At 34.1% G+C, this 15,901-nt stretch overlaps 2 protein-coding genes and 1 long non-coding RNA gene across 6 annotated transcripts in view; 2 read left to right on the forward strand and 1 right to left on the reverse strand.

Annotated features, from left to right (window-relative positions):
* Positions 287 to 2,028, forward strand: LOC104737734 (probable aquaporin PIP1-4). The gene is made up of 4 exons (XM_010457988.2): positions 287 to 734; positions 938 to 1,233; positions 1,502 to 1,642; positions 1,771 to 2,028. Exons 1-4 carry the CDS (start codon positions 404 to 406, stop codon positions 1,864 to 1,866), a joined length of 864 nt encoding a protein of 287 aa, XP_010456290.1. The 5' UTR covers positions 287 to 403; the 3' UTR covers positions 1,867 to 2,028.
* Positions 1,906 to 2,964, reverse strand: LOC109128511. Its single transcript, XR_002034960.1, has 2 exons — positions 2,506 to 2,964; positions 1,906 to 2,373 (listed from the first exon to the last, which is right to left on the reverse strand). It is a non-coding gene; the product is annotated as an uncharacterized LOC109128511 (long non-coding RNA).
* LOC104737735 (probable glycerol-3-phosphate acyltransferase 8) overlaps positions 11,598 to 15,901 on the forward strand; it is a 5,651-nt gene continuing 1,347 nt past the window's right edge. The window contains exons 1-5 of one of the 4 annotated variants that reach the window (XM_019235181.1): positions 11,605 to 12,098; positions 12,182 to 12,497; positions 13,154 to 13,372; positions 15,208 to 15,463; positions 15,561 to 15,793. In XM_019235181.1, coding sequence (XP_019090726.1) covers positions 11,785 to 12,098; positions 12,182 to 12,497; positions 13,154 to 13,372; positions 15,208 to 15,463; positions 15,561 to 15,793 — 1,338 coding nt within the window. In that variant the 5' untranslated portion in view covers positions 11,605 to 11,784. Of the gene's footprint in view, positions 12,099 to 12,181; positions 12,498 to 13,153; positions 13,629 to 13,734; positions 13,898 to 14,648; positions 15,167 to 15,207; positions 15,464 to 15,560; positions 15,899 to 15,901 lie in introns of those variants that run through there. The other 3 variants (XM_019235180.1, XM_010457989.2, XM_019235179.1) reach the window with 3 other exon arrangements.

Consider the following 15,901-nt stretch of genomic DNA (forward strand, 5'->3'; position numbering starts at 1 on the left):
CATAATTAATTCATTCAACATTCACCGTCATTTACTCATGAATAATAAATCCACTAATAATAGTCTAATAACACGAGACAAGTTGACAAAAAAAAAAAATGTAACTAGACTAGTTTAATTTCCCCAACTTATAGTAACAACTATTCACAAATGGGTATACAATACAACGATCTCACTATGATTAGGCAATACAATACAAAGATAATAATAACCCATGAAATAAATGCTTGGAGACGTTAGGCAATTTCTTTATATAATTCTATCCTATCTCTCTATAAATGGACTCTGTATCCACCACACACTCTCTCCCACACACAAGAGAGAAAGCTCACAACTTTAACCAACCTTTCGGGAGAGAGAAAAACCCTAAAAAAAAGAAGAAGAAGAAGAAGGAGAGAGGGAAATGGAAGGCAAAGAAGAAGATGTTAGAGTGGGAGCTAACAAGTTCCCGGAGAGGCAACCCATCGGCACATCTGCTCAGTCCACCGAGAAGGACTACAAAGAGCCACCTCCTGCACCACTGTTCGAGCCTGGCGAGCTGAGCTCATGGTCCTTCTACAGGGCCGGAATCGCCGAGTTCATAGCCACTTTCCTGTTTCTTTACATCACAGTGTTGACAGTGATGGGAGTCAAGAGAGCACCAACCATGTGTGCCACTGTTGGGATCCAAGGCATCGCTTGGGCTTTTGGTGGCATGATCTTTGCTCTCGTCTACTGTACTGCTGGAATCTCAGGTTTTCCCCTGGCTCCCTCTATTGAAATCTCTGATGGGTTTCTCTGTTTTTGTTCTTGCGTTATGTGCTCTGTTTTTAGAAAAGTAGGGAACTTTCTGGTCTCTTGTTGCTTGGGCTAGTCTAGATCTGTCAATTACTGTAGGTTTCTTAGGTAAAGCTCGTATCTTTGTGTAACATATGTTTGTGTGTTATGTGTTTCTTAGGTGGACACATCAACCCTGCTGTGACATTCGGTCTGTTCTTGGCAAGGAAGCTGTCTCTGACCCGAGCTGTGTTCTACATAATAATGCAATGTCTTGGAGCCATCTGTGGTGCCGGAGTCGTCAAGGGTTTCCAGCCAAAGCAGTACCAGACTCTCGGTGGAGGTGCCAACGGTGTCGCTGACGGTTACAGCAAAGGTTCTGGCCTTGGTGCTGAAATCATTGGAACATTCGTTCTTGTCTACACCGTCTTCTCCGCCACCGACGCCAAGAGAAGCGCCCGTGACTCACACGTCCCGGTATGGACCCCTCCTCACTCTCTTTAGTGTCGGTTTACTGATTTGATTTGTCTAATTAGTAGTTAATGGTGTATAGCTCCGGTTTATAAGTTGTCTAGACTAAGAAAGCTACTGGTTACTCCCCGTTTTATTTGGTTCAATTAGTAGTTGATGAGCCAATTAGTTCCGATTTATAGTTGTCTAGACTGTGAGAGAAGCCACTGATACATTTCTTGGTTCGTTCCGGTTGATGAGTAATACTAATAACAAATTGGTCATTCAATTGTAGATATTGGCACCACTCCCAATCGGATTTGCAGTGTTCTTGGTGCATTTGGCGACAATTCCAATAACCGGAACCGGAATCAACCCAGCAAGAAGCCTTGGAGCCGCAATTATCTACAACAAGGACCACTCATGGGACGACCATGTGAGTACACTCTTCATCTTCTTACAACCACATATGATGAAAAGGACCACTCGCTGAAAAATATATATGATAATTGATTTATGTTCTGATCGTTTTGGATTTTGTTTTTGTGGTTGGTTGGGTTGCAGTGGATATTCTGGGTTGGACCATTCATTGGAGCAGCACTAGCAGCGCTCTATCACCAGCTGGTCATCAGAGCGATACCTTTCAAGAGCAAGAGCTAAACAAAAGATTCCCACATGTCCAGATTTGTTCTTCTTTAGTTTCCCTATGCTTATCTCTCTATTATGTAGCTTTTGTTTTGCAATGTATATGCGGATTTGGGATTTGTGAAATTTTCTTTATGTGTCTGTTTAATGTAGAAAACTATGGTTAATCATTTTATATATGCTGTTTAAGTTAAAAAGTCCATCTAAGGCTCGAGATGCAATAAAAGAGAAACCAAAGAGGGGGATGTTTAGGGGTACTGTGTCTGTTGGTGGGTTTGGGAAGGTACACTAGTGAGAAAGTAGTCAATAATCATCACAAAGAGAGGCTTCTTTTGGCTTTGCTTTTTTCATGACGGGCTTCTTAGTCTTCTTCTTAGTCCTCTTCTTCAAAACGTGGCGGAGGTGGAGTCTGAGTCAGGTGAAAACATGAACATAAATGAGCTATACAGGTGATGAATACTGACTGAATAGAGATTACCTTGGTTGAGGCGGGGAGGCTGGAGTAGCCTCAGACAGTTTCCCCTGATGCAAGTTTGTAAGAATCAATGAATAAGCAAGCCGATTACAAAACAAAGGAGTGTTTGCAGACAAACAATCTATATATATGTATATATATATATTATAATGATAATAATTAATAAATATAACCTTTACCTGAGTATGAGATTCAGATTCAAATTCAGATTCAGAGTCAGAGTCAGAGTCAGATAGCTGCTGCTTATCATAATCACTTGGACGACGCTCATTGGCTTCAAACAAAAACGGGCGGCGACGTAGGGCTCCAAACGGGCGACGTGGGGTGAGGAGACTATGAACAATACAACCCTGATGATCATCGATACTGGGCTTGCGAGGATACATATCGCTGAGAGATATAAAAAAAAAAAAAAAAAAAAANAAGCCTACAAAGCAATTCCGGTGTGCAAAGAAAAAAGTGAATCGATGATATCACAGATCGTATCAACCAACCAATTTGTATTCTCTCAAACGAAAATAGAATCAGCAACGTAACGCGATATTCCTAAGAAATCTGAAATTTATCTTTTTACCAACTACTCCTGACTGAGAGAGAACTAGGTTCTGACCGCGCTCGGTTAATTTCAAAAACTAAATTTGTAATCAAATTTGCAATATACTAGATTTTCACCCGCGGTACACCGCGGGGCAATTTTTTCTTAAAATAAAAATTTAAAATTTTAAGTTATAATTGTTTGTTGATTTTGTTTAGTGTTTGAGATTGTATAATTGTATTTAGATTGTTAATTTCAGGGTTAATTCGTGATATATTGCATCATATTTGTTTTTTACATAATCGTAATTTAATTAAAAAATTTAATATTCTAATATAGATGATATTAATAAAATAATGATATGATGAACACCGAATTAATAATATTTTAATTTATATTTATATCAACCCAAATTTGTCCTGCTATATAATCCGTCAGATGATATTTAGAATTAAAATTTATTTAAAACAATTTTTTGGCATAAGCATTTAATTTAGTATTTACTTAAATTACTTTAGTAACCCACGAGATAAATTTTACTTTTACATGTTACATTTTTACGAATACCTGATTTATTTTTAAAGTTAAATAATTTAATTTATTGTATTTTTAAAGATTTAATCCATAAATTGATATATAAGTAATTTGTAACCTATTATTTTAAAATTTTAATATTTTGAAAATGATTTAAACGTCAGAATAAGTTTTAATTAGCAAATAAAGAGCATCATTGTAATGAAGAAGTCATATTTCTGATTTGTTTAAGTAAATACGATGATGGTTATGTTCTGTCAGTAAAAAAAAATATTAGACGAAGAGTTGTTAGTTTTGGTAAAATCCGACGAAGTCCCGGCGAGTCTCGGTTTCTACTCTGGGCGACTCCTTTTCCGACACCTTTGTTGCCAAAAATATGAGTATATTCGTATTAGAAATTTTTATTTGTCTCATATACTCTGTAATAGACGAATTTTGGGAACAAAGATTGCATTTTTAAAAAACACACATTTTTAAAATTGGGGCTGATTTGTAAATAAATAAACATGATAATGACTCATATCTATGTAAATAAATGATTTTTATTCGTAGGTGACCCGTTAAATCACAACAAAATAAAGTGCACCACATATTTCCAAGCTAAGGAGACATGGCTAGTAACTATGTTAATAAAATGTTGTCGTTGTGTAGGTGACCCTTAACAACAAACTAAGTAGACGCAGCCAATCATCATCCTCAGCATGCTATAGTTAGAATGGTTAGTTAATAATAATGACTGTTTGCGTAAATATTTTAACTAAAGTCTAAATTTGAGAAAGTAAGTCGTTTTTTTTGGATGATAAACAATTTAATTTAGTAAATGCATTTGAAACATGAAATTATACACTATAGGATCTGGTAAAACAAATGAACCATCTAATTATATGTTTACGTTGGTGTACATTACTTTACATAGAGTCTTACTTTACGTTTTTGTTATAATATATAATCTTGTTATAAATAATATTACCACTTGCTTTAATATATAATCTTGTTATGAAGATGGACAATTACTACCATCAATGATTAATATAATTACAGAGTTTGAAAGTTAGTTCAAGAAGAGATTAATAATATGTTCTCAAGCGGGAGCAAAACATTATCACAAGTGATAACTTCTAAATTAATAATTCAGATTGGAGCGTTAAATGAAGAAGCAACGTTCGATTTCATATAGGACACATGAAAATGGTTAGTACCTCATTTATCCCTGATAGTAACAAACTTTAGGATTAAGAAAGCATAATTAGGTGGATACATGATCTTTATAACTCGATTGCTACTCAAACATAAAAATTAGAACTAAAAACAAAAATTATCATAAATTAACATAGATTAACAAAACAATATTATAGACGATAAAATATACTTCAAACGAAGATGATAAAATATTGCCATTAGAGTAATTAAATTTTGCTTGCTTTTGCTATAGAGGAAGTGTTTATCGTGTTTAGTGAGTTTAGATGTTGAGTCTTATTTATAGTATTTTGAGAGGGAACGAAAATCTTGATGACGAAGTTGAAAAAAATCTTCACCAAATAAAATTTTTGAAACAAAATTAATTGGTTTAAACATATATAATAGAATATGCTAGTAACGTTTATTTTGACAATATATTACAATTTCCAAAAAAAGAATAAAACAGAATTTGAAACCGACTCTTAGCAATATATGGAAAGATCTAATATTGGTTTCCTTTTTTGCAGATATTTCGAAAGTAAATTAATGTCGATTGTTTGTTTCACACCGAGTCTTAGCAATATATGGGAAGATCTAATTAGAAGAAATAAGAAGAGTAATAAAGATTGATTGCCATATATATAAATCATATATAGAAAGAAATTCGTAATTAAAGAGAGCGAAAATTTTGGAAGAGAATCGTATATTACACTGATTTTGTTTGAAACCTAATCATAATTTAACAAATAATAAATTATAAATTAAAAATATTAAATACAATGGCAGTCTTGTAAATAGGTGGCAAGTTCAGGATTTATTTGCAAATGTACTTGCAAAATGTATATATAGATAATGTATATACGGATTATTTTTGCAAACCTATTTTTAGTAGGGTTAGACCTTCGGGTAACCCGTTCAGGTTAGGATATTACCCGATCAAGTTTGGTTAAACGGGTTTAGAAAAATAGAACCTAGTAAGTATTTTTCAATATATGGGTTCGGTTTAGTTCGGGTACTATCGATTTCGGGTCGGTGCGGGTTACAAATTTGAGAACCGATTAGTACACCGAGTACCCAAAAATAATGACTTGATATAGCATTTATATTATAACTTTTGTTTTTTAAAAAAAAAGACATAAGAGTATATGTAAAAAAATATAAAATACTTAAAACATGTTTGATATAAATATTTTGGAGTGGATGTAATTCATGTTTCGTCTTGTACTTGAATTCTAGTTGTATAGAGAATGCATTCCCAATAGTGAAGATTCTCGATATATGACATTTCTGATATTTGACAAAAAAAAATTATTCCCGATTGGAAACGAGATGGAACGAATACAAAAATTACCAAAATACAATTTGGGACAAACACAAATATAGTTCATAGTATACTTCTATATCATATAATAAAACAATATTACAAAATTAGTTGACTTTTTTATTCTTATTATTTTATGTCTCCTTCATCTATATTGCATTACATTTCTTTTGTTTTTAAAATTTTAATATTGTAAAATACACTTTAATGCCTTTTAAAAAACATGTTACATATAAGATTGTAGTCGTCGATATAATTCAAAAATAAAATAATATTTTCGAGGAAAATAAATAGATAAATTAGCTCAAAATAAAATAATATGGTTAGATATAATAATTATTTATAATACGTTCTAAAGGTATATCATTATATATATAGGTGAGAGTTTATGTTGCTTTTAATTATAAATAGTAAGGATCACAAAGTTTCTTTTAGTTGCTTTGTGGTTATTTTCAGTTTTGGGAATTCTTGATCACAAATATTTCGGAGTGGATGTAATTATTTGATCGGTTTATTAAAAGATAATTAATAAACTAATTTACAAACACAGTAACCACCATCAACATTATGCACACAAAAAAATGGTAGATTGTTTTTATTATGAGAATTATGTGTTTTTGTAAATATTATTTGTAGACAAAAAATCTTAAATAATTTCAATATTGTTTTTTTTAAAAACAGTTGAGAACTTTATAACATAAAAACAGAAAATTGAATAATAATGAGAAGGCAGAATATATAAGTCAAATTTCATTTTTGATGTCTCAAAAATCATTACAAATTTTAAGTAAAGTAAAGAAAAAAATGAAATGTCAATTTGAAACTAAAATAATTCCAAATGGCTTTTATCTCAAAATATATAACTAAACTAATTATGTTTACATATATAAGTTTAAATTTAATTGCCCGATTTTGATAGTAACAAATTTACTTTTTATAAATTTGAATTTTAAATTAGTTGTTTGTAATTGGATAGTTTCATTTAAATGCATTAAATAGTTTGAGTGATTTTAGGGATTAAATATGCTTGTAGTGAGTATTATTATTTTACTCCCGCTGGATAGGATCCAAATCCTTTCAAACCGGATAGCATAGGATCCGCGTATTTTTTATTTAACCCGACTACAAACGAACCGGGGCACTTTAGGATCCGCGGGGTTTTTTAGTTTTTATTTTGACCAAACTACCATTTTCTCTATTTTTTGTTTGTTCTAACTTGAATGACATTACATTTAATAATAGAGAATTTTATGACTATATAATGAAAAATATTTTTCTTTTAATAGTATAAATATATTTAGCTAATGTGAGACTCTACATACACTTTTATATATCTTTTAATATATAATCAAATTAAATTTTTTTACATATATAAATTTTTGATTTTTAATTCTTTTTTATCTATACTAATCATGATTAATTACTTAAATTTTGTTTAGGAAATATTGCAAAATCTAAACTAAATAATTATTTGTTTTTATCTAATTGTATTAAATTGATTTATTATTTTCGTAAATATCTCACAGTATAAAACCAAATCAAATATGTTTATATATATATATATATATATATGGAACCAAACTTTAAATAGCTTTTAAAGATATTGAGTAATTATCGGTTCTATTTATATGGCTGTAGAATTAAATTGTGATTTTCTTATATATCAAACAAATTGATTAAATTCATTTTTTGAAAAAATCTGTTTGTATACGCATCTATACTAAGGTTTTCATATTTTTAATAGTAAATATATACTAAGGTTTTCATATTTTTCGGTTTTTTCCATATGTATTAAGATGAATTAATTAACATAGTTTTTTGGTTAAGAAAATTTAAAAATCTAAAATAAAAGATAATATTCAAATATTAAATTAGATTTCTATAAATATCTCAAAATCTAGAACCATTTACGTTATATATACAATTTCAAATTTAATAATTTGCTTTTATGGTAACAACTTTAAATCATTTCCAAAAATATCGGCTAATTTAATTTTATAATTAATTTCGTAATTATTGTTTCCATAAATATTAGATTTTCGAATAACAGATTTTGTTTACCATATATTGTTTTTTTTATTATATAAGTAATTGGACCTGTTTGGCAACATGGATATATGATATGTTTTTTTTTTCCAAAATCTTGTTTTGTACTCCCCGGTTAATAGTATAGATGATTTTTTAGGTTTTCGTAATTGCAAAGAAACCCCTTCCAAAAATCTCAAAACCCTAGCTAAATATTTTCATGAATGTCCATTTCCAATCTCTTTATTCAAAAAAATTACTCTTTCTTTTATTTTTAATGACGATTACGTCCGGTCCGCTCAAGTAAAAAAAATTTATGCAGTTTGCTTTACTGGTTTATGCTCAAATGGTCGGTCGTCTCGGAACTTATTAGGCAATGCTTTCTATTCTTGGGTTACCTTTCTAAAATTTCTCGAGAAATGTCTTGTTATTTGAAATCATAATTTTTCTATTTATGCTGATTAATTATTTCTAGCTCTCTCATCACCAATATATTCTCACATATTGATAATGAGCTATTATAAAACATATTATAAAACATTATCTTTGCTTGCTTCCCTTGCATACAAAGATGCAAACATATTATAAAACATTTTCTCAATACAATATTGAAGAAGAAAATACATAATTATATGATAAAAAAATAATGTAAAAATATGGTTAATGCCAATTAGCATTTAGTATATATTCTTTGAGTTCTTTCTGACCTTTGTGTTTTTTTTTTGTTTTTTTATTTTATTTTTAGTCTCGGATTCTGCATTCGAAGTTCCTTTTTGGTGGGATTTTGCTAATACCCAGTTGACTGCTGATCAAGTTGAAAAGATGGAAGATAACATAAATGCTTCTCCAAGAAAAGTACATTGGAGGCTTCATCCGGCTGCAAAGAAGTTTGCAGCAGGAAACGTCAACCTCTCCTTTATTCGTGATAACACTGAAGTCCTTAAGTCTCTCGGTTTTAACGTGAGGAGTTCAAACAGGTTCAGTCCCCATGGGTGTAATAAATGTGATAAGAAGAAGAAGCTAGATGGAGACTACTATGAATTTTGGTAACTACTACGAGAGAGTTAAAGATATCGCAGATCGGATGATTATACAAGATTTACAACGCCAAGTACATACTCCTCGCTTCAGGAGATAAGGACTTCAAACTACCGTTCGAGATCTTAAAAAACAAGGGGTATACAATCTTTATCGTAGCCAACAAAAGCGCAACAGTGGATTACATACAATGTGGAGATAAGGCGTGGGCTTGGGAAGACATGCCCATACGAGCTTTAGAACCAATCTGGTCGCCGAAGAAGAAAAGGTGATGTTTTCTGACGTAGTGTTAAGATTTAGAAAAGGGGTGTAATATGGTTAATGTCATTTGTTTATAACTGATACAAATAATTAACATCAATTTTCATAATTTTTACAAATACTAACACCATTGCGAAATTTAACATCAATATTTTGTAATTGACACATATTAATAATATTAACTACAATAATCGATAGAAATATTAATTAATGTAAAATATATGCATACCACTTCCAAAGTTATTTATATAAGTAATTTAAAAAAAAAACTAATTTGCATCAATTATAAACAATACAAATATATAAAATAAGTGACACAAATCAGTTTGTTTTGTAGTGCAACCGTTGTTCATACATAATTTTGCATAATTGTGTCGCCTCCATGCGTTTTCAAATACTAACATAAATCAAATTAGGCTCCCATTGAAGAATATTTCTAATATGTTATCATTTAATAGTAGTCAAACACTTGGTCTAAGAACTTAGCATTATCCAAAATTCCAACATGTCATATCATGTTAATTAACAACTTGGTTTAAGCATTGTCGGACCTTATAGCATTATACAAAATTAACGATGAATTAGTCTTACATCATTTTCCTTAGGGAATTAGAACCTAAGAAAAGCATGTGTCCTGCAACGCATTACTAAACTAACCTAGAGATCAATAATTAATTGCATAGTAGAGAAAAGATAACTCAACATATATTTCAAGAAAATGGGCCAACTATATCTACAAAAAAAAAGGCATATTGCATCAATTATTGTCAGAAAATTAGCCCATGGTAATTACTAATTAGAATTATTAATAAGTGATGTATATTATATATTTTAAGATCAATTGTTAGAACCAATGTTAATATTACCTCATTCAGCATCAATTAATTGAAACTCATGTAAATCAATATTAATATGTAGCATCAATTAAAACAAATCGACATAAAAACTAATTTTTACATCAATTAAATAAAAGATTCAAATTTTGTGTTGATGAAATAAACAACTCTACAAGAGGACAAACAATATTATAAGATTGATGAAATAAACGTATCATGTGTTGATTAAATAAACAACTCTACAAGAGGACAATCTTTTTGTAAAAGGTAGAGAAGGGATTTACCCACCGGATTGCTTTGGCCATTTACGCTGGTCCGTGTGAGTTAAGGTATACAAGAGCTTAAAGTTGGCAAAAAAAATTAAACAGAGCTATATTCTGAAAACTCGGAAGAGCCTTTAACGTTAAAATCGATATAAAGAATATATTATTACTTCTTTCTTTTCAGAATCCATAAACAATTTAAAATACTGATCAAGTACATAATATATATTCTTGATCATACATAAATGTCCGGCTCAAAGCGGTGCATGCAACTCCCAACGGTCGAAGAAACAGATGATAATGCTCAAGTGAGAACAAGATCTATGTAACTTACACAACGAAGACTTCTTTGTCGTTGCTGTAATCATACATTTTTCTACTAATTAATGATATTCTAATCTAAGCTGGATGAAATCATAAATGAGTATGTTGTCTTAGGCAACTTGTCAAGTTGGAAGCAGAACATACATACTCTTCATAAAAGATTTCCCTGCAAGTTTCGCTTCAACATAATTTTTGAACTTAATTAAATCTGAGACAAAAGTAGATGACACAATTCAAATTTGGGTTATATATAGAACATACGAAAATTCATGCTAAACTCAGAAAGACGTTCGATCGGAATGCGACTGATAGTCAACGATCTCGCAATACATATATAGATATGTATACATGTCGGATATGAAGTCATTTTCATATAATAAATATGACATGTGGCCATAGAGTTTTACGTTATTTGTGGATATGACACGATTGACATATATAGCAACACAAAGATGACATATAGACAAATTACAACCCACTGTATTTAATTTTACGGCCTTCTATATATGTAGGTGAGCGGCTGAACTACCTACCTTGTGTTGTGATCGCTTTTATTTTCCTCATCTATTCAACCATATCTTTCAGAAATGTCAATGATGTCTAGGATCAAACTCCTGTTAGAGTTACGTAGATGAATTTATACGTTATTTGTGGAGTATTTATCTTGTGGTCAAACCTTGCAATGTCAATGATGTCTAGGATAAAACTGTGTTAGAGTTACTTAGGAGAATTTTTTTATCTACTCGGTATTAGCTAAATACATATACACACAGCATATATTTAATTTAGACTTTATTGTGACTAGTTTTTCCCTTTGTAATGTAGAGCATATATATAAACTTTATCGTGATTAGTCTTCTCTGCTTCCTATAAAAGGTTGTATTGAACATTCTCCCATAATCACTATTTATAGATTCCAATTGTTATATCACGGTGGTTGTTTTTTTATTACAAAAGAATAAAGTCAAATGATGAGAAATCTCAATTGGTGTGATAACCCACCCCATTTTGGTAATTTCAAGTGAATTCTATTGCATTTAAAACAACCAAGGTTCCCTCTCTTTCATTCCACACTATTTTCTTTTAGAACCTAGCTACATTAACGAGAGAGATTGAGAGAGAGAGAGACTCGGCGAGTGAAGATGTCTTCTCCGGATAAGAAGAGTCGAAACTTTCCTCCGATAACAGAATGCAAAGACGGAGAGTATGACTCGATCGCCGCAGATCTCGACGGGACTCTGCTTCTCTCAAGAAGCTCGTTCCCTTACTTCATGCTCATCGCTATCGAAGCTGGAAGCCTATTCCGTGGACTAGTCCTCCTTCTCTCGTTACCTATCGTCATTGTTTCTTACCTCTTCATATCCGAAGCTGTAGGAATCCAAATCCTCATCTTCATCTCCTACGCTGGTCTCAAAATCCTTGACATCGAACTCGTCTCTCGCGCCGTTCTTCCAAGGTACGTACGGCCTCCATTATCTACAGATCTAACAACGATATTTTTGAATTTTATTCAATTTTTTTACGATGATATTTTTTTAGGTTTTATGCGGCGGATGTGAGGAAAGACAGTTTTGAGGTGTTTGATAAGTGTAAGAAGAGGAAAGTGGTGGTGACGGCGAATCCGATAGTAATGGTGGAGCCTTTTGTGAAAGATTATCTTGGTGGAGATAAAGTTTTGGGAACAGAGATTGAAGTCAATCCCAAAACCAATAGAGCCACTGGATTTGTCAAGAAGCCTGGTGTTCTTGTTGGTGATCTTAAGAGGTTAGCCGTTTTGAAAGAGTTTAGCGACGAATCACCCGATCTTGGCCTCGGTGATCGAACCTCCGACCACGACTTCATGTCTATATGCAAGGTAATTTATGTTAATCCGGTGCTATCTATATTTAATTGTGCATTTCGCACTTTGACTAAGTAGTTAATTATCCTCAAATTAAGTTCTATATTAAGGACATAAAAACTATTATTACGTTATTGAGTACTGTATTGATTAGATTAGTGTGTGTAGGACAAGTTTTGGAAGTCTTTGTACTGATTTGTGATTACTGTTCGTTTATTTATTTATTAATCTTGTCGTGTACTATTCATTAACTAGGCTAAACAATAGTACTCCATAATTTAACTTGTTGACTTGTTTAGTGTCATTAATTATGTCTACGCGTGAATGAATCTTATAAAAATCATAATGTTTTTTTTTATTTAGGGAGTAAGTAATTAGCAAGGTTCATAAATGTACCCAAACCTATATCAGCTCTTCACGGGACCCTCTCGATTGATTTTTGTTTTGCTTTCTTCTCCCCCAACCACCTTTACTAGTACCACCAACATTTTGGGGCTGTCCATTTAATGAACACACACTTCAAATAGTTCAGAAAAATATCTTTATTTCTTTTTTTTCTTTTAAAGCTTAGTTGGAATATTGATTAAACAATTTAGAGACATGTTATATTATCCTCCTAGTACTTTCAGTTATACATCTGAAATGAATAACGTTTTTTGGTATAATAACAGAAAGGTTACATGGTTCATGCGACCAAGTCAGCCACAACAATTCCCAAAGAACGTTTAAAGAACCGCATAGTCTTCCACGACGGGCGTTTAGTGCAACGTCCAACCCCGTTGAACGCCATTATCGTATACCTCTGGCTTCCCTTTGGTTTCATCCTCTCCATCTTTCGCGTCTACTTCAACCTCCCTTTACCTGAACGCCTTGTCCGTTACACTTACGAGATGCTTGGGATTCACTTAACCATACGTGGCCACCGTCCTCCGCCTCCATCCCCGGGAACTCTGGGCAACCTCTATGTCCTTAACCACCGTACGGCACTTGATCCCATCATCGTTGCCATTGCTCTTGGACGCAAGATCAATTGCGTTACTTACAGTGTATCTCGTCTCTCCATTTTGCTTTCTCCTATTCCTGCTGTTGCACTCACCCGTGACCGTGTTGCTGATGCTGCCCGCATGAGAAAACTTCTCGAGAAAGGTACCTAACGTGGGTCTTATGTATACGTTCACATTAATCGTAAGAGGAGAATTAAAAATAAACAGAGTGAGTTGAGATTTTGATATGCTTTGGTGGTGTATAACAGGCGACTTGGTGATATGTCCGGAAGGCACGACGTGCAGAGAAGAGTATCTACTGAGATTTAGCGCTCTATTCGCGGAGCTAAGCGACAGGATCGTGCCAGTAGCGATGAACTGCAAACAAGGAATGTTCAACGGGACGACAGTGAGGGGTGTGAAGTTCTGGGACCCTTACTTCTTCTTCATGAACCCAAGACCGAGCTACGNCTTTATTTCTTTTTTTTCTTTTAAAGCTTAGTTGGAATATTGATTAAACAATTTAGAGACATGTTATATTATCCTCCTAGTACTTTCAGTTATACATCTGAAATGAATAACGTTTTTTGGTATAATAACAGAAAGGTTACATGGTTCATGCGACCAAGTCAGCCACAACAATTCCAAAAGAACGTTTGAAAAAACGCATAGTCTTCCACGACGGGCGTTTAGTGCAACGTCCAACCCCGTTGAACGCCATTATCGTATACCTCTGGCTTCCCTTTGGTTTCATCCTCTCCATCTTTCGCGTCTACTTCAACCTCCCTTTACCTGAACGCCTTGTCCGTTACACTTACGAGATGCTTGGGATTCACTTAACCATACGTGGCCACCGTCCTCCGCCTCCATCCCCGGGAACTCTGGGCAACCTCTATGTCCTTAACCACCGTACGGCACTTGATCCCATCATCGTTGCCATTGCTCTTGGACGCAAGATCAATTGCGTTACTTACAGTGTATCTCGTCTCTCCATTTTGCTTTCTCCTATTCCTGCTGTTGCACTCACCCGTGACCGTGTTGCTGATGCTGCCCGCATGAGAAAACTTCTCGAGAAAGGTACCTAACGTGGGTCTTATGTATACGTTCACATTAATCGTAAGAGGAGAATTAAAAATAAACAGAGTGAGTTGAGATTTTGATATGCTTTGGTGGTGTATAACAGGCGACTTGGTGATATGTCCGGAAGGCACGACGTGCAGAGAAGAGTATCTACTGAGATTTAGCGCTCTATTCGCGGAGCTAAGCGACAGGATCGTGCCAGTAGCGATGAACTGCAAACAAGGAATGTTCAACGGGACGACAGTGAGGGGTGTGAAGTTCTGGGACCCTTACTTCTTCTTCATGAACCCAAGACCGAGCTACGAAGCCACTTTCTTGGATCGCTTGCCTGAAGAAATGACTGTCAAAGGCGGTGGGAAGACTCCGTTTGAGGTGGCCAATTACGTCCAGAAAGTTATCGGCGCTGTATTGGGATTCGAATGCACCGAACTTACCCGCAAGGATAAGTATCTTTTGCTCGGAGGTAATGACGGCAGGGTGGAGTCAATCAACAACTCGAAGAAGTGAAAGTCCAAAAAGAAGGGTTTTTATAGTTAATTGCCATTGACTTGGGAGTGAAGCTAGGTCATATACGAATTTCCATGTGTCATTTGCTGGATAAAGGAAAGTTTTATAGTTTAAGATGTATTGGTTATTGTATNCTTGTCCGTTACACTTACGAGATGCTTGGGATTCACTTAACCATACGTGGCCACCGTCCTCCGCCTCCATCCCCGGGAACTCTGGGCAACCTCTATGTCCTTAACCACCGTACGGCACTTGATCCCATCATCGTTGCCATTGCTCTTGGACGCAAGATCAATTGCGTTACTTACAGTGTATCTCGTCTCTCCATTTTGCTTTCTCCTATTCCTGCTGTTGCACTCACCCGTGACCGTGTTGCTGATGCTGCCCGCATGAGAAAACTTCTCGAGAAAGGTACCTAACGTCTTATGTATACGTGCACATTAATCTTAAGAGGAGAATAAAAAATAACAGAGTAGTTGAGATTTTGATATGGTTTGGTGTATTACAGGCGACTTGGTGATATGTCCGGAAGGCACGACGTGCAGAGAAGAGTATCTACTGAGATTTAGCGCTCTATTCGCAGAGCTAAGCGACAGGATCGTGCCAGTAGCGATGAACTGTAAACAAGGAATGTTCAACGGGACGACAGTGAGGGGTGTTAAGTTCTGGGACCCTTACTTCTTCTTCATGAACCCAAGACCGAGCTACGAAGCCACTTTCTTGGATCGCTTGCCTGAAGAAATGACTGTCAAAGGCGGTGGGAAGACTCCGTTTGAGGTGGCCAATTACGTCCAGAAAGTTATCGGCGCTGTATTGGGATTCGAATGCACCGAACTTACCCGCAAGGAT

Source organism: Camelina sativa, chromosome 13 (assembly GCF_000633955.1).
Source record: "Camelina sativa cultivar DH55 chromosome 13, Cs, whole genome shotgun sequence".
NCBI classification, from domain to species: domain Eukaryota; kingdom Viridiplantae; phylum Streptophyta; class Magnoliopsida; order Brassicales; family Brassicaceae; genus Camelina; species Camelina sativa.

Bases quoted from the DNA above. Each gene is read 5' to 3' on its own strand.
- LOC104737734 (XM_010457988.2), top strand. From the start codon at position 404: ATGGAAGGCAAAGAAGAAGATGTTAGAGTGGGAGCTAACAAGTTCCCG. The intron at 735-937 runs GTTTTCCCCTGG...TGTGTTTCTTAG, and splicing joins CTGTACTGCTGGAATCTCAG to GTGGACACATCAACCCTGCT. The intron at 1,643-1,770 runs GTGAGTACACTC...GTTGGGTTGCAG, and splicing joins ACCACTCATGGGACGACCAT to TGGATATTCTGGGTTGGACC.